The 23,661-nt window shown below is 42.8% G+C and overlaps 1 protein-coding gene across 5 annotated transcripts in view; it reads left to right on the top strand.

The window, feature by feature from the left end:
- Window positions 1-23,661, top strand: part of ABCA5 (ATP binding cassette subfamily A member 5) — a 57,361-nt gene that overhangs the window by 16,494 nt on the left and 17,206 nt on the right. For all 5 annotated transcript variants that reach the window (XR_010659656.1, XM_065909503.1, XM_065909505.1 and 2 more), the window contains 16 exons: window positions 1,328-1,469; window positions 3,042-3,230; window positions 4,626-4,773; window positions 7,124-7,292; window positions 8,638-8,696; window positions 9,652-9,762; window positions 11,133-11,308; window positions 12,049-12,168; window positions 13,194-13,332; window positions 13,853-13,943; window positions 14,365-14,504; window positions 15,663-15,782; window positions 18,397-18,598; window positions 19,148-19,317; window positions 22,651-22,778; window positions 23,177-23,314. Coding sequence is in view for 4 of the 5 variants with exons in the window: in XM_065909503.1 (XP_065765575.1) it covers window positions 1,328-1,469; window positions 3,042-3,230; window positions 4,626-4,773; window positions 7,124-7,292; window positions 8,638-8,696; window positions 9,652-9,762; window positions 11,133-11,308; window positions 12,049-12,168; window positions 13,194-13,332; window positions 13,853-13,943; window positions 14,365-14,504; window positions 15,663-15,782; window positions 18,397-18,598; window positions 19,148-19,317; window positions 22,651-22,778; window positions 23,177-23,314 (2,242 nt within the window). In the remaining variant the exon portion in view is untranslated. The remainder of the gene's footprint in view (window positions 1-1,327; window positions 1,470-3,041; window positions 3,231-4,625; window positions 4,774-7,123; window positions 7,293-8,637; window positions 8,697-9,651; window positions 9,763-11,132; window positions 11,309-12,048; window positions 12,169-13,193; window positions 13,333-13,852; window positions 13,944-14,364; window positions 14,505-15,662; window positions 15,783-18,396; window positions 18,599-19,147; window positions 19,318-22,650; window positions 22,779-23,176; window positions 23,315-23,661) is intronic.

The raw sequence follows: 23,661 nt of genomic DNA, 5'->3' as shown, positions 1-23,661 counted from the left end.
TTTGATGAGGCATGCTCCATGTATTTCAGTATATTTCAGTGTATAGAAAAACAGGGGATTGTAGAAAGTTGGAAATTAATCTCCTGTTACAGTCCTCCTCAAATACCGTAGCATGTTCATGTTGTTATGTTCATATACACAAACTGAAGTTTGTGTATATGGGCTTTTTTTCCCCCTGGGAAAAGTTACTTTTGTGAATTTTTTAGGATGAAAATATGCAAATGATTATTTCCAGAGAAACAAATGAAAGAAGTTCAGCAGTGAGCACGTTAACACTTTTGTACAATGATAACTTTATAGAGGCATGCAGTTTTATAAACAATTCCAAGTATGTTTTCTGTACGTTCCCCCCTATGCACTAAGAACATTTATTTTGACCTGACTTTGGGGGAGACGTTAGTACTGTCAAATGTGAGTTGTTATTATCAACCATTTCATTCCATTTAGCTCAATGCAGCAACTAAACCACTTTACATAATGGGGTTATTCCATGTGACTTCATCTTTGCTCATTTCTTACTCCGGGGGTTTTACTAGTGGTTGGCCTCTGAGCCACACTGGAGTATTAAATGTCTTGTGAGGAGACAGTAGCTGGAAGAATTTAGGCAGATCAGTTTCTCAGTGCCTCATTTCTGCCTCTGTAAAATGATGGATTTACTTTTGGTAGTTTAGGTATCTTTTCGTCCTCTTTTGGTGGTTTTTATGATGCCGTACATTAAGTTACCTGCTAACTGGAAAAATAAAAGCAAAATAGTAGACTTTGGGGCAATTCCCCTGAGCTCCGATTTGAGGAGAAATGTTGAGTCCTGTGATGAATCTGTTGTTGATCTTGGTCTCACGTTGAGTTCCATAGTAATAACGGTGTTGCCTAGCAAGGTGGCCTTTACAACTATCTAAAGTACCAAAAGCCATCAGAGTTTAATTGTCGTGTATACCATAAAGAAAGTCATCAGTCATTAAACTCTTTTGTGTTTTAAGAAAATCAGAATTGTGCATTTGTTGAACTTCTGAAAGTACTAGATTTAAATGAATCGTGATTTGCTATAAATCTGTAAGTTTTTTTTGACTCCTGGAAAGATAATCACCATTTTTTCTCTATGTGAGATGATAGCTTGATAATTTTATCTACGGCTTAACCAGTACTATACTTTTCATTACGTACAAGAGCTTTAATTTTCAGTACATGAGCATACATAGAAATGAAGCGATTGGCTTAATTTTAAGAATGAAACAGCTAAAATAAAAGCTGAAGTTTTGTTTAAAATGATTTTTTTTTTAATTGTTAAGGCCTGTGTTTAGCCATAACTATGTCTGTGTTCCCCTTTTAGGCTTTCCTGGGTTCTTCTCTACGCAAGTTTCATTTTTCTCATGTCCCTTCTCATGGCAGTCATCGCAACAGCATCTTCCTTATTCCCCCAGAGTAGCTGCTTTGTGATATTTCTCCTTTTTTTCCTCTATGGCTTATCATCTGTAAGTACTTTTACTTGAAATGGGAATAAAGAACTGTCAAAATATTTGATTAGTACAGTAAAGTCTTATTTTTTGGTTTACTTGCAGTCGACTTCCCATGCAAGACAGGATTATTCCTTGGTTAATTCTGATGCATGAGTTGTATCATTGTACCTCCTCATTTTTTAGGAAAGTTACAAAATATTCTCAAGTTTAAATTTAACTAGTTTTCACATGATGTATTCCACACATATTTCCTCTGAGTCTGTCTTTTATGATCTTCATATAACTGTGCTTATACACCATTAAGATAGTCTTGTACTAGACTTTTTTTTTTGTTTTCGTGAAATCCTAAACATTTCCAGGTGATATTTGTTACAGGATGATGCTGCGTAAAGATGTGTCTTTGTAAATTTAATTCTTTGACAGTGTTGATACAGGTTGGGTATTTGGTTGAATGCTGGTTGTTCACGACCAGCTTTTGTTTGTTTTCTTTAAATATGTATTTGGCTGTGCTGGATCTTATTGCAGCCTGTGGGGTCTAGTTCCCTGACCAGGGATCACGCCTGGGCCCCCTGCATTGGAAACATAGAGTCTTAGCTACTGGACCACCAGGAGAAGCCCCCAACCTGTTTCCTGTGGTCCTGCTTCCCATTCTGATTGGCCCACGTGCCCATGCTGTGTCAGTTGTGAAATATTTTGACTATCATCTCTGCTCTTTAACATGATAATTTATAAATAACTTGTATGTTAAAATGAATGTTGCTCAGTTGTGTTTGACTCTTTGCGACCCCATGGACTTTACAGCCCATGGAATCCTCCAGGCCAGAATACTGGAGTGGGTAGCCTTTCCCTTCTCCAGGGGATCTTCCCAACCCAGGGATCAGACCCAGGTCTCCCGCATTGTAGGTGGATTCTTTACCAGCTAAGCCACCAAGGAAGCCTGCCTCAAATAACGTGTATGCTTCTCTATATAGTTGTGTGGTTTTTAACGAACTGTTTCTTATCAACACATTAAAAGATGGGTTCTCTATTTAAAAGCTTGTTGAGTTATTGTTTTGTTCATATTCGAACATATCTAACTGCAGAAACACCTGGTAGTTTTTGGTTTCTGTGGGGTTGAGATGATCATGTTTGTCTATTACATAGATAAAGAGCAGTTTTAAATCTTTGTCAGTTTATATTGTTAACGTATAGCATTGTTTGTATGAAAATTAAATATCTCAGCATGACCTTCAGAAATTTGTTCTTTTTTAGTTGCTAAGGTGTATGTGTCCAACTCTGTGGGACCCCAGGGACTATAGCTCACCAGGCTCCTTTGTCCTTGGTATTTCCCAAGCAGGGATATTGGAGTGGGTGGCCACTTTCTCTTCCAGGGGATCTTCCCAACCCAGAGATTGAACCCGTGTTTCCTGCACTGGCAGACGGATTCTTTACCACTAAGCCACCAAGGAATTAATTAGAAATTAATTGAATTTTAGGGAATGTAGTTTCTAATGAAAATAGCTTGTTCTTTCACAAGCAAAAATTTAATCTTCTTTTCACATCAGTGTATATGAACAATGCATTAACATTAACATTTGTATCTTACAGGTATTTTTTGCTTTAATGCTGACGCCTCTTTTTAAAAAATCAAAGCATGTGGGAATAGTTGAATTTTTGGTCACTGTGGCGTTTGGATTTGTTGGCCTCTTGATAGTCCTCATGGAAAGTTTTCCCCGATCATTAGTGTGGCTCCTCAGCCCCTTCTGTCAGTGCACCTTCCTGGTTGGCGTCGCACAGGTACGTGAAGTGTTTATCTTGCTTTCCCCAGATGCTTTCTTTCTCTCCACTTCGATGCAGCGCATTTACTACCATGAATCCTACCTTTGGTTTGCAAAAGCTATTTTACAATAAGCAAGAGAAAGGATGCTATTTGAAAACCGACCTTTTATGTTGATTTCATTTATATTTTCTCCATTTTTAGACTTTTCATTGTATGACCTTTTTAATCAACAAGCTCTCCACTTTTTGCTTTAGTGAAATTCAGTAGTCTGTTTTATTGGAGCAACTCAGCTTGTTAGAAGTGACTGCTTAAAACACCAGGTGGCTCAGTTGTCCAGAATTCACCTGCCAACACAGGAGACACAGGTTTGATCCCTGGGTTGGAAAGATCCCCTGGAGGAGGAAATGACAACCGCCTTCCATCCAGTATTTTCGCCTGGGAAATCCCATGGACAGAAGAGCCTGGCGGGCTACAGTCCATGGGGTTGCAAAGAGTTGGACACGACTGAGTGACTTTCTCTTTCACTTTCATCGGTGTTTATAATGTGGTTTTTCTTAGTTTTTACAGAGCAGTGAGGTTCTAAGAGGAAAATTCTTACAAGAAACTGCTTTATATATTAGAACATAAATTTGATTAATGTGTAAAGAAGAAAAAAATGTGATTACTTCATGTAAGAGATTATTCACACTGGCTGGATAGACTTCTGATTTGCAGGACTCGAATTGTTTGTGAATATCAAGTCTAACGGATGTGAATTATTTGAGACCCAAAAGCTGGTGTTGCATGTTCTGAGCGTCCACTGCGTCCCCCTTCACTGAGGAAGACAGGATTATAGATTCAGGGTTTGTGTTGAGTGGGAGGGACTTTCAGTGCCACCTGACCCCCCTTTGTTTCTCGGGTGGGGATGCTGAACCCTCGGAAGTGCAGTTAGAATCTTCCCTCCGCGGCGGGCCTGAGACGGGCGAGACCTCAGTGCTGCTCTCCTTGCCCCGCTCCGTCAGTGCGTGTGCTTTGCCTGATTCAGTAGCGGCGTTGCTTAGTCACAGCACCCTCTCCCTTTGCAGGATTGAAAGGCGCTGGCCATAAGTTTATCCTCTGACAGCTTGTTTGACTTCTCTGGACCGTAAACCCTTAGGCTAACATCAGTTTTCATTTCATTTGATAGCCATAGCACTAAAAAGACATGCTGCAAGAACTGACACACAGCTTTAAAAACATGATCAGAAAGGGTTGTCGTGATAAACTCGCATCTTGGTCAAGTTTTTATTGTTTTCTTTGTAAGTCCATATTACTCACTTGGCTAGACCATTTAGTCTCCTAAGCGGCCCAGTTTCTTGACTCTGGACACACTGTTGGCCTTTGCTTGTTTTTGACCACTTTTGTGTCATCGGGTGGGCGTTTCTGTTTTTCAGGTCATGCATTTAGAAGACGTGGATGAAGGTGCTTCATTTTCTAATTTGACTGAAGGCCCGTATCCTCTAATTATCACTCTTATGATGCTGATACTTAACAGCATTTTCTACATCCTCTTGGCTGTTTATCTTGATCAAGTCATTCCAGGTATGCAGATAGTTATTGAATTTTACTTGAAAGATTTTTCAGGTTTTTGTCCACATAAAGTTACCTTAATTTTTTTTTTCTTACAAGATTAATGGTTTATTATTTTTGAGTTTTTTAAATATTCTTTTTGAAATATTCATTTTTTTAAATTGTGGGATAATTGCTTTACAATGTTATGTTGGTTTCTGCCATACATCAACGTGTATCAGCCACATGTATACATATGTCCCCTCCCTTTTGAGCCTCCCTCCCTCCCACCCCCTACTCCCTCCCACCCCTCTAGGTTGTCACAGAGTACTGGGTTGAGCTCCCTGTGGGTTAACTTAATTTTAGCTTTTTTTTCTAGCTGAGTAGTCTTAAGTCACATTCACTGTTAACTTTTAATTTAATTGTAATTGTATTTTATACCTTATACCTTAACTTCTAGTGAATGTAAGGAGACTGGATAAAAAGAGAACAGTTTGTTTTGAAAGCTTTAAATCCCTAATTGAACTTCTTAACTCAGTCCTTCCCCATGTGTCTTTTTGGCTGACGCGCTTCACGGTTATACCCGCTAAGGTCCAAGACCATGGAGCAACCTTGTAACCTCCCCCATCCCCGTGTCTCTTATCCTGCCCCTACCACAAACCTGTGCGGCTCAAAATATTAGTAAATAACCACCGCCCCCTTTCCTTTCCCCCTGAGTTCCTCCTTCGTTTCGTCTGTATTCTTGATCTGCGGTCTTACATGACAAGACACATGTGGTTTTAAGTTTTAATTACTTAGAATGGAACAAATGAGCAATTCCTTCCTCAGCAGGGCGAGTGTTGTGTCAGTCACTCAGTCGTGTCCCACCCTTGGTGCCCCCATGGACTGTAGCCCGCCAGGCTCCTCTGTCCACAGGATTCTCCAGGCCAGAATACTGGAGTGGGCAGCCATGCCCTCCTCCAGGGATCTTCCCAACCCAGGGGTTGAACCCAGGTCTCCTGCACTGCCAGCAGATTCTTTAGTGTCTGAGCCACCAGGAAGCAGCGCCAGCACCTGCCACCGGATCAGTAGCCGCGCCTGGTCCCTCGTTACAGCGCAGACGAGGTCTTGTCCGCTGTTGCCAAGTCCTGTGTGGCTGCACTGTCCTCGACCACTGCAGGAGCGCTCGTCTAATTACTTACCTCAAGTCTGTCCAAGAGCCTGGCCATTGCCTTTGGTCAGGCTGACCCCCTGCTCAGAAACCTTGCTGAGCACATCCTGGTGAATCAAACAGGAACTCGGCGAGTGTCGATGTCCTGCACGATGCTTTTATACATTCAGTGTCTCGTTACCACTGTTCCCCTCTCCTTACTGTATTTTATATCCATCCGTTCAGTCCTGTTTATTTAAATGCATCTCCAGTGTATCAGTTAGATTATGTTTACTCACTCACGTAACAGAGGACCTTTTTAATTGTCTTAAACGAGAAGGAAATCAATGGCTTCACTCAGAGTCCGGAGTGAGGGTGGGCTCCCAGTCGGTTGCCTTGCTCGGCTGTGTCGTCAGGGCCCCACCCTCTCCATGTGGCGGCTCCTGTCTCAGCGTCTGGTGGATTGACTCCTGCTGCCTGCACGGGGCTGTGCTTCTCGTTCACGTCCAGTGGGAGAGGGACGGGGCCTGTGCCCAGCAAGCCCTTCGCTTCTGTCTAGTTGGTACCTGCGCATGGCTGGAGCAGAGGGGTCACCAGAGCCTGCACAGTGCCCGTCGGGTCCACTGGACTCTCTCTAGTTGGGAGCAGATCCCTCTGAAACATGCTCATGGGTGGGGGGGTGGGGGCGCGTGTTAGAAGGGATGGGGAATGTTGGTTCCTTAGGGAGAACGGGAGAAAGTCCATCCGTGCCGTGGGCAGCCAGACTGGAGTCTCCTGTCGGTCCTGCCCTGTTACTCCCCTGCTGCTAAAAAGTCCTCTCTGTGAGCTGTAGCAGCCTTTCCGAATGCTGTCTGCTCCCAAAAGACTGAGGTGATGCTGACTCAAGCTTCAGAATACCCCAATGTACTCCCTTCACCTTCTGAACTCTTGTGAGCACTCGTACCTCACGTTGTACGCGGCGTGTTAGCCATCAGGTATGTACATGTCCTCGTAATGATGGAAGTCTCTAAGGCGGAAAAAGTGCTTTGCTTACCTCTTACATTCCCACGGACTCGCAGCAACCCTGAAACTTTATGGACAGGAGTTATCTGTCAATAAGACTTCTGTTTTTCCCACATTGTTGACTTAGTAATTTATGTCTAAACTTTAGGTTGTCTTAGGTTTCACAGACTGCCTTTCTGATTTAAACACTAGTTTTCAGAAATAATTTGTTAGGATAACTCAGTTTTTGTTTTTTCTCTCTGTGTTTTTCAGGAGAATTTGGCTTACGGAGATCATCGTTTTATTTTCTGAAGCCATCATATTGGTCAAAGAACAAAAGGAATTATAAGGAGTTATCGGAGGGCAACATGAATGGGAATGTCAGTTTTAGTGAAATTGTTGAGCCTGTTTCTTCAGAATTTATAGGAAAAGAAGCCATCAGGTATGATTTCATCATCTGGCAGTTTAAGAACTGCTCATGGGACATGCCACATGTAAATCCTGTCTTTTATGTAATATATGTAAGCATGGTATCTTAGCAGATTTGGTACACATTTTGTGATTTTTATAACAGTACCAAGGGCTAATACTTTTTTAAGTTTTTATTTTCTTTGTAACCATTTAGAATAAATTTGCTGCTAGGTTTGACACTTTACATTTGAATAGAAAATTTTTTAAGTAATAAAATCTAGTATTTATGAAATTAAGCCATTTTAAAATTTTTTCATTATGTAAATTAAGAGGGATTCCGTCATAGCTCGGTTGGTAAAGAATCTGCCTGCAATGCAGGAGACCTGGGTTCAGTTCCTGGGTTGAAAAGATCCCCTGGAGAAGGAAATGGCAACCCACTCCAATATGCTTGTCTGGAAAAGGCCATGGACAGAGGAGCCTGGTAGGCTACAGTCCATGGGGTCGCAAGAGTTGGACACTACCTAGCTACTAAAACCATGTAAATTGAAGCGGTAGATACTAGTTTTCTATTTTTATTCGAGCTACATTGTCTGAGACGTGCCAGACATTAAATTGTGCTGTTAATTTGATAGACCCTTAGAAACTGTGACATAATTAACTTGTCACACCAGCTTTATTTCAGAGAACCAGAGAAATTCATAACTATTCCTTACTAGTTCAGTCAAAACCAAATTTAAAAAAAGGAGAAAGGGAAAAGAGAGAAAAGTGAAAGAAAAACTGGAGTAGAGTTTGTGTTTTTTAAATTCAAGAAAAACATACACATGCAGAGGAGAGTTAGGTATTTAAGATGCAATCAGTGAACTGGTGGTAGACCTTCTTAAGAGTAAAAGTTAAACTAATGAGCAAGACCATTAATTCTTTTTTTTTTTTAAGACCATTAATTCTTTAAAAAATAATGTAAAACTTTTAAAGTGCAAGAAGAGAATCACTTCAAGATAGTTTGAAACGTGTACCAATGTGAAATAGTATCTGATTTTTAATCTCCCTTAACTGATATGATAAGTATTAATTAATTACAAATGGAAAAGAATCAAATATGAAATAAGAATTTGCTTGAGTCGAATGTTTCAGTTTCTTTTTAGAGGTTGGTTTATCATGAAAAATGAATGAATTACACTTAAAATGGAGAGAAGTAATATACTCTTTTCTAGTAGTTTCTTTAAAATACTTTTATTATTGTTGCCAGGTTTATTGTTTTTAGTAGGAAGATACTTTATTCCCATTAAATATGACAGCTTTGATTAAAAATATCATGCACAGAGACACACACTTGGAGATTGCTTTAAATACTTAAAGTAGTAAATGGTGTTTTTCAGAATCAGTGGTATCCAGAAGACCCACAGAAAGAAAGGTGAAAATGTGGAGGCTTTGAGAAGTGAGTAACTCCTAGTGTTCAGTCTGTAGGATTAGGGTACAAATGGGAAATTTAAACTCCTTTACCACAATTTTCTATCTTTCCTCTAGAGGTACTTTCTTTATGTGATTAATGTTCAGAATAAAAGTTGACAACGTCAAGGTAGTAAAAGAAAAAAGTAATATCTGATAAGATGAAAAGTTGTCAATTCTTAAAACAAGTCCGTGTCCTTTTCAATTTTATTGTCATGCGTGTGTATGCAGGGCTTCCCAGGTGGCGCTAGTGGTAAAGAACCCGCCTGCCAATGCAGGAGGCGTAAGAGACTTGGGTGCGATCCCTGGGTGGGGAGGATCCCCTGGAGGAGGGCATGGCAACCCACTCCAGTATTCTTGCCTGGAGAATCCCATGGACAGAGGAGCCTGGCGGGCTACAGTCCGTGGGGTTGCACAGTCGGACTCGACTTATCGAGTCCAACAACAAAATGCTATTGGTTAACTTCTAATTTTTGCTGATATTTTTAACATGCCTCTAAATACCTTTGGAAGCAAACTTTTGTTTGTCTCTTTGTTTCAATTCCGTTTGTTTAGTCCTTAGTCCTGTCTGATTCTTCTGTGACCCTATGGACTAGCTCACTAGGCTCCTTGTGTCCATGGGATTTCTTAATACCCTCGGGAGTTCCCAAAAGTGGTACATGGAAACCCCCCTCCCAATATTTTGTGCCCCCTCTAACTCTGTCAGTGTGACAAAAAAGTAAAAGTTTATTTTGTGTTACCTTTTCTTACTATTCATACTATTGACTATAAGAAAGAATCATTGTTGTGTTACAGTATTAAATCTTACATTATTAAATATGCTGGTAACTTCTGTCTTTAAATTTATTGACTTATTTCAAGATTGCTCAAGTATTATGATTTATCTTATTGTGCAAGACTCAGCAAATGAAGATCAATTTGAGCGTCCTTTTTTCCCGCACCAGGTCTGTCCTTTGACATATACGAGGGCCAGATCACTGCCCTGCTTGGCCACAGCGGCACAGGGAAGAGCACCCTGATGAATATTCTGTGTGGGCTGTGCCCGCCCTCGGATGGTAAGAGTTTTCTGACTTAAGGATCTGTTAATTCGTTTTATTAGGGTTAGTAACGAAGGTACCGTGGTCATTTACTTGTCCTTGAAATTTGTACTAATTGATTTTTGTCAGTGATTTGGTATCAACTTCTGTGTTCATTTTTTCTCCTTTTTATTACACTCGTTTATTCTTCAGCAGAAAATAAAGATGATTCAGTCATATTTAAGTAAAAATGATCTAATTTTGTACCTGTTTTATCAGCTATTTTACTCATGTTTATATTGATTGTTCATTTTCAAGGAAGGATAAACCAATTAATTGGAAATTAAATGAGGCCTATAGACGTTTTGGTTGAGAAAATGAAGATTTCTAAGTGAGCACCAGTAAGTTCAGAAGGAAAGAATGACAGATGTCAGTACACTCGCCTTAGAATTTTTAGAGCGATCCCGCAAACGTGTAACTGCTATATGTGGTTGCCTTATGTGGTTGTAGGTGAGAATTCAGTACAGCAGCTCCGGTTTTCCAGAAACACGTAGAGCTGCAGGGCAGCAAATATTTCACTTGAAGAAAGGGCTGTGGATCAATTCTGCATCTTTTTAGGTGTGGTTTAACTTTGTTTTTAATTGGGGGATAACTGCTCTACAATATTGTGTTGTCCTCTGTCACGTATCAGCGCTGGTTTAACTTTTAAAATTAGTTTGATTTTGTCGCTTATCTCTGTTACTCTCTGATGGTAATTATAATATCTTTCATTCATGTAAGGATTTATTATTTTTGGTACAATTTTCCACACTATCACATTGATTTAATAGGTCTTAAGTAAAGTGGTATATATTAGTATTCAGCTTATAGGATAAGAAAGCTCGAATTTAGATGAAGTGATTTTCCCAAAGTCACGCAGCTGGTCAGGGGTAAACTCTTAACTTCTTTGTTCTCTTTGCCAGTGCATAGTGCCTAGCAACAGGGGGAATTGTCGCTGGATTGTTGTTAATAGTGTAATTCATGCTTCAGTGGGTGCTTACACTTATTGTTAAACCTCTGATTCCTTGCTCTCTCTGCTCTGTAATATGCCCTGAAAATGAAGGACATTTATAGGGAACATAAATGAGGCTGGAATATAAGTGGAAGCAGATCACCATTCGTGTAGAAATTAGGGTGTGTTGTGTTTTCCAGATGTATACTAACTCGTATTTTATGTCTGTTATTAATACATACAAATAACTAAATTGTTAAATTATCATATGCATTGGTATTTATACTTGTTAGTATTTAAATATATTAAATATCAATAAGAATGTGATATTGATATTTATTGATATTTAATATATTTAATGTAAATATCCTTATTGATATTTAATATATTTAATGTAAATGCATATTTTGCCTTTTAGGGTTCGCATCCATATATGGACACAGAGTCTCAGAAATAGATGAGATGTCTGAAGCCAGGAAGATGATCGGCGTCTGTCCACAGCTCGACATACACTTTGATGTCCTGACGGTAGAGGAAAACTTGTCCATTCTGGCGTCCGTCAAAGGAGTACCAGCCAACGATGTCATACAGGAAGTATGTTATCTGTGTAGAAACCTTTACTCTTATTCACTATAAATTAGTAACCTCTTGCAGTAATCTGCGTAATGAAAATATGCTTGAAAATGTGAATATAAAAACCTCTTCTGAGCCAGTGAGCAGAAAGCCATCTTAAAGAATCAGATGGAACTTGGAGCAAAAGTTGCAGCGCACAGAGAAGTCCTCCTTCCGTCGGGAGGACTCCAGTCTCTCCGTGTGGGTGATTCTTTTCTTTTCACTTCCACCCGCTTCCCCTGCCTGACAAACAAGTACACACGGAGCCTTTGCACTGACCCCCTTTTCCCCACCCGCCAGGGGTCACCGAAGTAAAACAGGCCCTCCCATCAGCAGTCTTTTTTATTTCAAAATTATTGGTGGATATGCATCAAAATTGGGCTTCTCCTAGTGGCTCAGCAGCAGAGAATCCGCCTGCCAATGCAGGAGACACGGGCTCCATCCCTAGGTTGAGAAGATCCCCTGGAGGAGGAAATGGCAACCAACTCCAGTATTCTTGCCTGGATAATCCTATGGACTGTGGCCCACCAGGCTCCTCTGTCCATGGGATTGCAGAGTCAGACGTGACTTAGTGACTCAACAACAGCAGTATGTCAAAATTAAAGTCTGTACCAGGAGAGCATTTTAAAGGTTGATATTAAATTGGAACACTTAAAAGCTAGTGTTGATAATTATGTAAATGATGAGATGTAAAAAACGTTTATTCACACTTTTCTTCATAGGTGCAGAGAGTCTTACTGGATTTAGACATGCAGGCTATCAAAGATAATCAGGCTAAAAAGTTAAGTGGTGGCCAAAAAAGAAAACTGTCTTTAGGAATTGCTGTTCTCGGGAACCCAAAGGTGAGCAGATAATGGTGTTGTTGATGAGATAGTTTTAAATTAATTTGAATAAAAAAGCAAGTTGCAGAAATATATACATAGACACAGTATATGAAACATACATAAAATGCTATACATTATTATGAATGTAATTATAATAATAAAGTTTTAAAACTGAAGTCAGAAAGATACACAACCTCTTGCAGACAGTGGGAATCTCTCAGAAGGGGAAGGGGTCAGATGGACTCCACTCATGTCTGCAGTGTTTTATTTCTCTAAAAAAAGATCCGAAGTAAAACAACGTGTTACATTTCAGTGGTGGCTGTAAACTTACAGTTCTATTACTCTCTGCAGTCTTCTGTACGTTTGTTACAGTTATGGTGATAATCCAGTAATGAAGGCAGGACAGAGGAAGCGCTGTCTCTCACTGTTCTGTGGGCTTGCTTTGTCTGTGCCTGTTCGGCGCTGCTCTCAGCCCTGTGGAAGCTGAGCAGGGCTGGGCCCTGCGTCAGAAGGCTGCCGGGTGCTCGCCTGCAGCCAGGAGCCCCGGGGTCCCCCGCCTGGCCCTGTTAACCCCGCCGCTGTGGCCGGGGGACCCGGGGTCCCAGCTGATGGCAGTCGCTCTTCCTCCCAGGCCCCACCACCATGTTTCTAAAGTGCTTTCCCTGAGCTAACGCAGAACATAGTTCTCTATGAGCAGTTGTTACCTCTACAGAATTTAACCGTTCAGCCAAAAGCAGTACACTCAGTGTTGTTTTTCAGTTTATTTTTCAGTGTTTTGTTTCTGTTTATTTATCTGATTGTTATTATACTTAGGACTTACATATTACAAACAGTAGTCTTTTAAAATTAAAACCAAAGGAAGGAGTCACATGCCAAACTGATCACTTTTTAAATTGATGCTGAGTCAGTTACGAGTGGAAAACTCCGATCTCGTCCATTTTAATACAGTGACTAAGGGGGGAGGCATTTCGGGGCCCACACAGATTTTGTGCACTTTCATCTTCCTGAGGCTTCCCCATCTCCCCCCGCCCGTTTGCATGCAGGTGCTGTTGCTGGACGAGCCAACAGCTGGGATGGACCCGTGTTCTCGCCATACTGTCTGGAATCTTCTGAAATACAGAAAAGCGAACCGGGTGACAGTGTTTAGTACTCACTTCATGGATGAAGCCGACATTCTCGCTGGTGAGATTTCTTAACTTGATTTTTTAAAGGATGAGGTCTTGGGCCCAAATGGGAATTAGACATAGAAATGCTGAATTCTGAGGAATAAATAAATTGTGCTTTCTTCACCACAAAGGTATTATTATACTGCTTTTAAAATCACATGTTTTTGTGTTGGGGGCAAGCCCCTGACCCTCCAGGTTCGGTAATCCGCCACGAAAGCTCCCAGGCCCCCGCACAGTCCCACTCCTGGCATGAGTTACTGCGGTGCAGCGGACACGGCGCAGGGTCGGCAACGAGCAGAGGCTTTGCCGGCCCAGCGTGGGAACCAGACGCGCTTCCGGGGCCCCTCCCACAGAATCGCCCGGGGTGCACTCAGTTGTTCCCACGTGTGGGAAGTTGTTGTAATAATGTAGTGATAATTAATGTGATAATTTACTGTATTAACATTGGTGTCTCATAGGATAATCCAGAAAATGTAAACACCAGTTATTAATGCTGTCACAGATGGTAAAATTGAAACGCCAATCTCTTTTTGCAGATAGGAAGGCTGTCATATCACAAGGAATGTTAAAATGTGTTGGTTCTTCAATTTTTCTCAAAAGCAAATGGGGAATTGGCTACCGGCTGAGGTATTGTTCCTTTTTTTTAAAATTATTTTTATTTGTTTATTTAATTTTTGGCTGCAGGGTCTTCCCTGCTGTGCGGGCTTTCCCTATTTGCAGCAAGCAGGGGCTACTCTTCACTGCAGTGAGCAGGCTTCTCATTGCCGTGGCCTGTCTTTTGCAGAGCGCAGGCTCTAGGGTGCTCAGGCTCCAGGAGTTGCGGCTCCCAGCCTCAGTGCAGGCGCTGTAGTTGTGACGTACTTGGCTTAGTTGCTCCCGGGCATGTGGGATCTTCTCGGATCAGGGATCGAACCCGTGTCTCCTGCTTTGGCAGATGGGCTCTTTACCACTGAGCCAGCAGGGAAGCCCTATGGCACTTGTTTTGCTTAAAGCATTCAGCATTTACTTTGAGTCATTGTGAGAAGTCATGGTTTTGGGTTTTCTCCAGCATGTACGTAGACAGATCCTGTGCCACAGAATCTCTCTCTGCGCTGGTCGAGCAGCACGTCCCCGCGGCCACCGTGTTACAGCAGAGCGAGCAGCAGATCGTGTACAGCTTGCCTTTCAAGGACATGGACAAGTTTTCAGGTACCCCCGCTCTGGCTTCATGGTCGCTGAGCTCGGGTCCCTCTTGGGGGGCCAGCTCTCTGAACCTACTGGTGCTTTACTTGGTTTATTTTCTGTGTGACATTTACATGCTTCCAGGTACCCAGAGCTAATATTCTGTTTCTGCTTTATTTTACTTTTAGAAACCAGAAATGCTGTAAGCCAGTGTTTCTTTTTTTTTTTAATAAATGTCATGTAAGAAATCCCTAACTAGTATGTTAACTTCCATAAATAATTGTTTGCATTGCCAGGAAAGAAACTGCCCCCTTTGTTTGTAGGTCCCCTGGGAATAAGAATATAAATACACACACATATATACATACACACATGCACACAAATATGTACACACATACATACACACATGCACACAAGTGTATACACACATATAAGCACATGCACACAAATCTGGACACACATATACATACATGCAAATGTGTATGCACACAGATGTATACACACATACCCACACACGCACACAGATGTGTACACACATATACACACATGCACGTGTGTATATACACAAATGTGTACACATGCAGATACACACACAACACACACACATATATGGTTGTGTAAGCCCTCAAGTGCCTTTCCAGTTTCATGATTTCATAATGAATTACATTATTATACAGTAAATCCTTGAATTATCTTATTTGTAGCCTTAATTTTCTGCATTCTGATGAGGAACTCAAACTCAGTCTCCTTTATCTGTTGAGGGATCTCTTAATAACCATAAGGATATTACTGCTGAAGATAAGTTATACAGAAATCCCATAGCATTCCTATAATTAGATAGAAACTTTCTATGTTAGCTGAATTAGGTTGAAGAAAAGGAATCACTAATTAACTGAAGTATACATGTCAACTTAGTGTACTCTGCCTCTCATTCTGTCTGTAAAACATTCCTTAGTTTAAATTTATGTCATGGTTCACATCTAATAGGTACATGTCCCTAAACAAGCATTCTGTGGGGTCCTCAGCAATTTCTAGGAATGTTGAAGGGGTTCTGAGACCAGAAAGTTTGGGAACCACGGTGGCAGCACAGTAAATTCAATCGTTTTCTACGTTTAAAGGACGTTTTAGAATCATTCGTGACAGTATGCTTAGCTATACAAAGTTCTTTCATTTTTTTCCTTTTAGGTTTATTTTCTGCTCTCGACACTCATTCAGACTTAGGTGTTATTTCTTATGGTGTCTCCATGACGACTTTGGAAGATGTGTTCTTAAAGCTAGAAGTTGAAGCGGAAATTGACCAAGCAGGTAAAAACAAATAGAACAAAACATTTTAGGCGGTGATCCCGACAGTGATTCTGTAAGCATGTGGGATGTGTGTTTGGGGAAGGAAAGGGCAGGAGCAAACGGGTAAATAAGCAGCTCAGATGTTTGCGGACAGTGGTAGGCGCTGTGAAGGAAACAGTGGGGGGCGGTCTGGGGAGGCAGGTAACTTAAATTGTATCTCAGGGGAACATGAGGAGAGATACTTAAAGTGAGATCCAGAGGCAGGAAAGATAAGGCTTTACTGAAGGGTCTTCTGGGAAGAGGGAGTTGCTGCCCTAGCGATCTTGACTGAGGACTGGGTTGGACGTTTTTGGTGACAGGAGGGCTGCCAGAGAGCCAGGGCGAGCATGGCGTGAGGAGCTCGGAAGTGCAGGCCAGGGAAGGACACGTGTAGCCTCCGGAGGGCTGCAGGAGCGTTCCGTCTGTCTCTGTACTGTGTAATGTGAAGCATGCAGAGAGTTCCGGAGCACAGGGGTGACGTGATCTGATGCAGATTTTCAACAAGTGCGTTCCGGCTGTTGGATGACGGGTGGATTGTGAAGGAGGTCTGGAAGCAGAAAGAGTGGTCAGGAAGCTGTTACCACTGATCCTTGTTTGAACTTGGATGGCTGTGAAAACTGGGAAGTACGAACAGGTTTGGGTCGTGTTAGGGGCACTGGTGGTGACCTGCTGCTGGGCTCGTGTCTGGGGTTGGGGGAGGGCGGAGTCAGGAAAGCATCTAACCTTTGAGCCTGAGAACTGGAAATGGAATCGCTGTTTCCTGACAAAAGGGGAACAACCAGTTCCTGGAAAGAAGGATTCCAGGTGTGATTTCTGTTGTGTTGTTTGAGATGCTTGGTAGACATCCCCGTGGAGCTGCCCATGGGCTGTGATGCACATGCTTAGAGCCAAGAGAGGGTGTTAGGGCTGAAGACACACACTCAGCGGTCGCTTGTGTATACATGGCCCTGCGGGGTCAGGTGTGGCCCCTTAGACAGAGCAGAGGGGCCGCCCGAGGGTGCGCAGTGCAGGGCAGGAAGTGCTGGCCCGGACGGCACCATTGTTGCGCTTTCTTGCTTCACGAGAGGCGAGGCAGGAGCCAGAACCACATGGTGTTTAAGGAAAGAAGGCGGTCACTTCTTGCGGATCGCTGTGAGAATTGGGTGATAACAGGAGGGGTGATTTTGGTAACATAGAAGACAGAGAAACCTGGACATGTGGAAGCCGGTCATGACCTTGAGGTACCGTCAGTGGCGCGGCTGAGATAAGTGTGTTTCAAGGTGAGGCTGAGAGTGGAGGGTTGATGGGCTGCAGGGCGGGCGTGGGGTGGTCCCCAGAGTGAAGGAGACAGGCGTGGTCCTCTCGGTCATGGAGGAAAGTCACTTTATGAAGAGAACGTGGTGTCCGACTGTAATCTTGTTGTTTATTTTTTGGTTGGAGGAGAATTGCATTACGGTGGTGTTTGTCTCTGCTGCATGCGAGGCAGATCGGCTGTGAGCGCATGTGTACCCTGCCTGCCTCCGCGCCCCACCCTCTCGGTCGTCAGGGAGCCCTGAGCCGGGCCTCCGTGCTGGGAGCGTCTCCCACTCGCTGCCTGTTTACACACGGCAGAGTGTACACGTCCGCGCTGCTTTCTCATTCGTCCCTCTCCCTCCTCCCCCACTGTGTCTGTAAGTCCGTTCTTTACACTAGATTGTGATTAGGGAAGGAAAGCGCACAGGAAATCTCAGATCTCAGACAGTTGGAGGGGCGCGGGTATGCGTTGTGTGATGGAGTGGAGCGGAGACACAGGTGTGGGAGCAGAGGAGACGGGGACGTCAGGATGCGGTGCGTTGTCATGAGCAGGTGTGGGCCTGAGGCTGACAGAGAGCGTGACGGGGAAGGCGCTTTTGTGTGTGGCGCGCAACAGCTTGAGGGACACGACACAGCTTCCAGAGAACGTCTGTGTCGTGGGAATGAAGCTGAGGCCTGTCTGCTCAGGTATCAGTGGCTTTTTCTACAGAGCCTTTAAGTCCTTCTTCATGCGGAAGCCAGTTTTTATCTCCTTTTATTAATTTTCACCTCTTTTAAGTGAAATCACTCTTTAGAAAGTCACATATCTTGATTTTTATCCCCATCAAGACGTTTCACCTGGTTTCAGTCTATTGGCATCAACCATATAACGTGTCTCTTAATTATATATATGCTGGTTTCTTTTACTTAATATGATGCTTGTAAGATCAAGCTGTTATAGTTATACAATAGTTTGTTCACTCCGTAGCTTCACACTGTTGTGTTACAGGTAAGCTTCATGGCTTTTTATCCTTTGACCTGTTGACAGACGTTTGGGTTCCATCCCCCGTGTGGCTGCTGGCAGGGCACTGGCCTTGTGTGTTTGCGGGTGTTTGCGTGACGCTCCGCACCGAGTCCTGTCGGGCTCCTACCAGGGGGGCCCGTCCTGCTCACGAGCTGTGCACGCGCTCAGTTTCGATCATGTCGCCAGAGTCCGTGACAGCCCCTCCGTCCCGTGTCGCTGCCCGCCAGCTGTGTGCCGCTGTGAAACTTACACGCTTCAGGAAGGGTTCCATCTTCCTAAGGGCGATGACGTAACTTTGCATCCTTCTGTTTCGGCACACAGATTACAGCGTGTTTTCTCAGCAGCCGCAGGAGGAAGAGCTGGATTCAAAATCCTTCGACGAGATGGAGCAGAGCTTGCTTATCCTCTCCGAAAGCAAGGCTGCCCTGGTGAGCACCAGGGGCCTCTGGAGGCAGCAGGTGTCCGCCGTCGCCAGGCTTCACTTCCTCAACTTGAGACGCGAGAGCAAGTCCCTGAGATCTGTGTAAGCACAGTCACTCTCCTGCCTGAGGAGCTGGGGTGTTTACTTCTTTTTTCTTTTTTCTTTTTTTAATTGGAGGAACATTGCTTTACAGTGTTGTACTGGCTTCTGCTGGACAACAGCCCGGGGCAGCCCTAAGTGCACATAAGTCCCCTCCCTCCAGGCCGCCCCTGTATCAGCCGTAAAAAGAGCACAGTCACATCTAGTGAGGCGGGTGAGCCTACAGCCTGTCACGCAGAGCGAAGGAAGTCTGAAAGAGAAAAGCAAGTAACGCTATAACACATGTCTGTGGAATGCAGAAACATGGGACAGGTGAACCTACTTACAAGGAGGGAATAGAGACACAGACGCAGAGGACGGGCCTGTGGACCCAGGGGGACGGGGGGGCGAGGGGAGAGATTAGCCTCGACATCACGCGCTCCCGTGGGAAACTGAGAGCTGTGAGAAGTGTCTTTTTTAAATGAGTACCTTTTAACCATCATGGGAAGGAAGATTATGTTGTAGATTTACATGTTAATATGCCTTCAACTGTATATTTTTTTTTCCTTTCAGGTTGCTTCTACTTTTAATTTTTTTCACAGTTCAGATTTTCATGTTTTTGGTGCATCACTCTTTGAAAAATGCCGTGGTTCCCATCAGACTTGTTCCAGACTTATACTTCCTTAAACCTGGAGATCAACCTGATAAATACAGAACCAGTCTGCTCCTTCAGAACTCCACTGGTGAGAGTGGGTGCAGGCTTGTGAGCCTGTGCTTGTCGGGTCCGGGGTGAGGGGTGGACATAGGTCGGAGGTTTGGGTTTTAGAAATGTACCAAGATAAAGGCATGGTCTGTCTGCACAAACCTACATTAAATAAAACCCCTCACTGATGCTGAGTAATAGATTAATGAAATTCTGGTTTAAGTGTTCAGTTCAGTCGCTCAGTCATGTCCAACTCTTTGCGACCCCATGAATCGCAGCACGCCAGGCCTCCCTGTCCGTCACCAGCTCTCGGAGTTTAGTCAAACTCATGTCCATTGAGTCGGTGATGCCATCCAACCATCTTATCCTCTGTCGTCCCCTTCTCCTCCTGCCCTCAATCTTCTTCAGCATCAGGGTGTTTTCAAATGCGTCAGCTCTTCGCATCAAGTGGCCAAAGTATTGGAGTTTCAGCTTCAACATCAGTCCTTCCAATGATAAAATATTTTGATTTATGTTGTTCACACTCATAAAATTTCCTTTTTTAAGAGTGGCATTATTCTCAGAACAGTGCAATTCATCTCAGAAGTTTATGATGAGCAAAACAAACTTCAGAACTTGAAAACTCTTTACAAAGAGTTACGGCATATATTTAATGCAGTTACATATCTACAAAGAAGTGTTTAAACAGTTTTTAAGGACTATCTGAAAAATTAGAATAAAGGACAATTGTCATGGAAATCTCTATAATCAAAAACATTAAATTTGTAGTGGATATTTTTGGATTTGTTATTTTTAATCACGTAAGTATCAAATATGAAAGAAAACTTAAAACCCATGTCTTTGAGCAAAGCTCAGAATAAAATTTTAAAAACCTGATAAGACTTGGTTTTCAAAACGTTAAAACCTAATTCAGAATTTGACGTGGATGAGATGTTTCTACATCTCCTATCTGTGTAGATGGTTTATAGTCCCAGGGTTCTTGAGGAGGAAGTTAAAGTGAGCTAACAAAACAAATTTTCAGTAAAACATAGGCCGCTTCATTGCTTATCTTGCTGAAACACTCAGGAGAGAGTTGCATTTCTTGTATCCCTTCTACACTCGCAGATCCTCTGTAGTTTTAACACTTCCCAGCACTTCACCTGTATTCTAATATCTTTTCTTTTTGATTCACTATCAACTGAAAACTTTTGCCCTGCATTATAATCACAGTTTGGAATGATTACAGATGACTGTTAAAATCCTCACTCCTAAATTCTAGTTCTCTGTTTATGATGTAACCTCTCTTCTGTTGGAGGAAGAAGGTACGTAGTGATAGAAAACACACTTGAATAGAAAACGTTATGTTTTTTCCTTTCTTTCATTAAAATTCTTATTTTGGTTTTAATATCCATTTCACGTTGCTGAAATGCAGTACCACATGGAGCCTTATACTCTGACGTTTTAAATAATGGCATTAAATAATGACGTTTTAAATAACGTTTTAAAAATGGGTTGTGACCATTTTTTGGTATTTGAGGAATCGTGTGTCATCTCAAGTATTTCTGGCTGGATTTCACTCTTACTGATCTCCAAAAATTATAGTATTTTCAAGGTTTTGTCTCGATATTTTAAATATATCTAGAATTACGTACTCCTGTCTTATCAGTTTGTCTATCTGTCTATCCACGTATCTGTCCCTCCACCCAGCCATCTATCTGTTGGTCTATCTCGCTGTCAATCTCACATCTCCCAGGCCTTGCCGTTGGTCCTAAAGGTTCATTTCCTCTAGGAATCCCGGCCTCTGAGTCTGTGTATTGAGGGGTACCCTCCCCTCCTCACGAGGCTTTCTGTGTCACAGGTGATGCAGTGCTGTCTCGAGAAGACAGAACCGCCCTAGCACTCAGAGATGGGAGGTGGTTACCACACTGGAGTAGAGACTGTGTGCCTGGAAGCAGCCGTCTCTCTGACACTAAAATGTGTGTGGTCAATGCAGTGGCTCAGAGAAGAGAACATACCCCTGGAAGCGCCTGTCTCTGTGGCACTAACATGCATGTTGTTAGCACACTGGATTAGGAGTAGAGAGTATATCCCTGGAAGTATCTGTCTCTCTGGCACCAGAACACTTATTATTAACACACTGGATTAGGAGTAGAGAGTATATCCCTGGAAGTGTCTGTCTCTCTGACACTAGAACACTTATTATTAACACACTGGATTAGGAGTAGAGAGTATATCCCTGGAAGTGTCTGTCTCTCTGACACTAGAACACTTATTATTAACACACTGGATTAGGAGTAGAGAGTATATCCCTGGAAGTGTCTGTCTCTCTGACACTAGAACACTTATTATTAACACACTGGATTAGGAGTAGAGAGTATATCCCTGGAAGTGTCTGTCTCTCTGACACTAGAACACTTATTATTAACACACTGGATTAGGAGTAGAGACCGTGTCACAGGAAGCGCCCGTCTTCCTGACATTGAAACGCATGTTGTTAACACACTGGATTTGGAGTAGAGATCGTATCACAGGAAGGGCCCTTCTGTCTGACTCTGAATCACGTGTTGTTAACGCACTCAATCAGTAGAGACCATATCCCTGGAAGCGCCCATCTCTGACACTAAAACGCGTGCTGTTAACACACGGGATTAGGAGTAGAGACTGTATCCCTGGAAGCGCCCGTCTCTGACTCTAAAACACTTGTTGCTGAGTCTGAGCCACCAGCCAGACCGCTCAGTCACCCATAGAGTTTTCCTTTGGTTTTGGTTCTTCTCAGATTCACACTCATTTTCCTTGAATCCTGGCCTTTCCGGTGATGGACAGAGAACTGTTCCCACTCCCCAGGTGTTATGGTACAGGCTAGGCTTCGGGTGGGACTCAGCATCTCCCTTTGGCTCCCGGCATCCTGAAGACTGTAGATGGAGACCTGCATCTGAGGTCACTGTCTGAAGGCCGTTGACGTCCATACAGTCTGTTCAGAACACACAGCAGCCCCCCAGGTGGGGTGTTACCTAACCCTGCCCCTGGCTTCTGCATCTCTGAGCTGGCAGGTTACCTTGTTACATAAAATCACCAGGTGGATTTTTGTTCTCACAGAAGTCTGGTTGGAGCAATCGTTAGCCGGATTGCTTGTATGATGGGGCCACTTTCAGTGTGGGTCACGGCGGCGGCAGCAGCAGCTGAACGTGGCCCAGTTGCTGTGTTGGCTTCTGCTCTGAGGTCTGTGCACATATATGTGGATTTGAATTCAGCGACAGGCTGCAGAGCCAGTGTGCTTACTCACGTCTTAGCTAACTGAGGTCTTTAGAAAGAGTGTTCTTCAACATTGTTAAAAGCCCGTGTCTGCTTCTCATTTAAGCTAATTGTTTATCATTTGCTGCTTTTCTGATACCAGACTCAGACATCAGTGACCTTCTTAGCTTTTTCACAAATCAGAACATAATGGTGACGATGTTTAATGATAGTGACTACATGTCCGCCGCGCCCCACAGCGCAGCTCTGAACGTGGTGCGGTCAGAAAAGGTGAGAGCAATGCACGTGATTGAAATCTTTCCTCTAAAATTAATCATTTGCTGATTGACCTTATGAGTTGGAAATTAAAATTTACTTTTGGAAATAGCTTGCTGTGTTTACTTGTATTTTATGCCATGATGGAAAACCAATATATAAAGCTATGACGAATGTAATTATATTTATGGTATTTTTTTTTGTTTAAAATATCAAAATATCTAGATTTCAAACTAGGTTATTTTTATCTATTATTAAGTATTATTTCTATGATTTGTTGCATCAGTTTTCAATATAATTAGTGAGAATTAACTTGGTTGGTGAGAAAAGCAATCATATTCATATGCTTGGTACATAGCAATCATATATCATTTACATATATACTATGTATAATGACTTTTTTTTAATTGTAGGACTATGTTTTTACTGCTGTTTTCAACAGTACCATGGTTTACTCTTTACCCGTGTTGATGAATATCATTAGTAACTACTATCTTTATCATTCAAACGTCACTGAAAGCATCCAGGTCTGGAATACCCCATTCTTTCAGGTAAGCAGAGTTGGAAGTGTGTGTGTGTGTGTGTAAAATAACTAGTAGAAGCCAATGATAATGACAAATGAGACCTACAGACGTTCATCCTGTCTCCTCTTCTTAAACCTTGAGCTGGGGATCTTCATGTCCTGCGTCTAGGTTCTGCCGTGGGACCAGCTCAGGTCGGAAGATGGCCTTGCCGAGAGTGGTTCTGGGTAGTTTCTTTGGGGCACCAGGTGGTTACCAGGTTGTCTGAAGCATCTACTGTCTGCACCTGGATCCCTGGGCCCGAGGGAGCCACAATCCACCCTGCTGGGAATAAGAAGCACCTGGCTCCATAGGTAGCTGAGCTTGGGCATGACTGT

Source organism: Muntiacus reevesi, chromosome 18 (assembly GCF_963930625.1).
Source record: "Muntiacus reevesi chromosome 18, mMunRee1.1, whole genome shotgun sequence".
Classification (NCBI taxonomy): Eukaryota; Metazoa; Chordata; class Mammalia; order Artiodactyla; family Cervidae; genus Muntiacus; species Muntiacus reevesi.
Note: the sequence above shows the minus strand (reverse complement) of the source record. Positions and strands in the feature narration are given on the sequence as shown.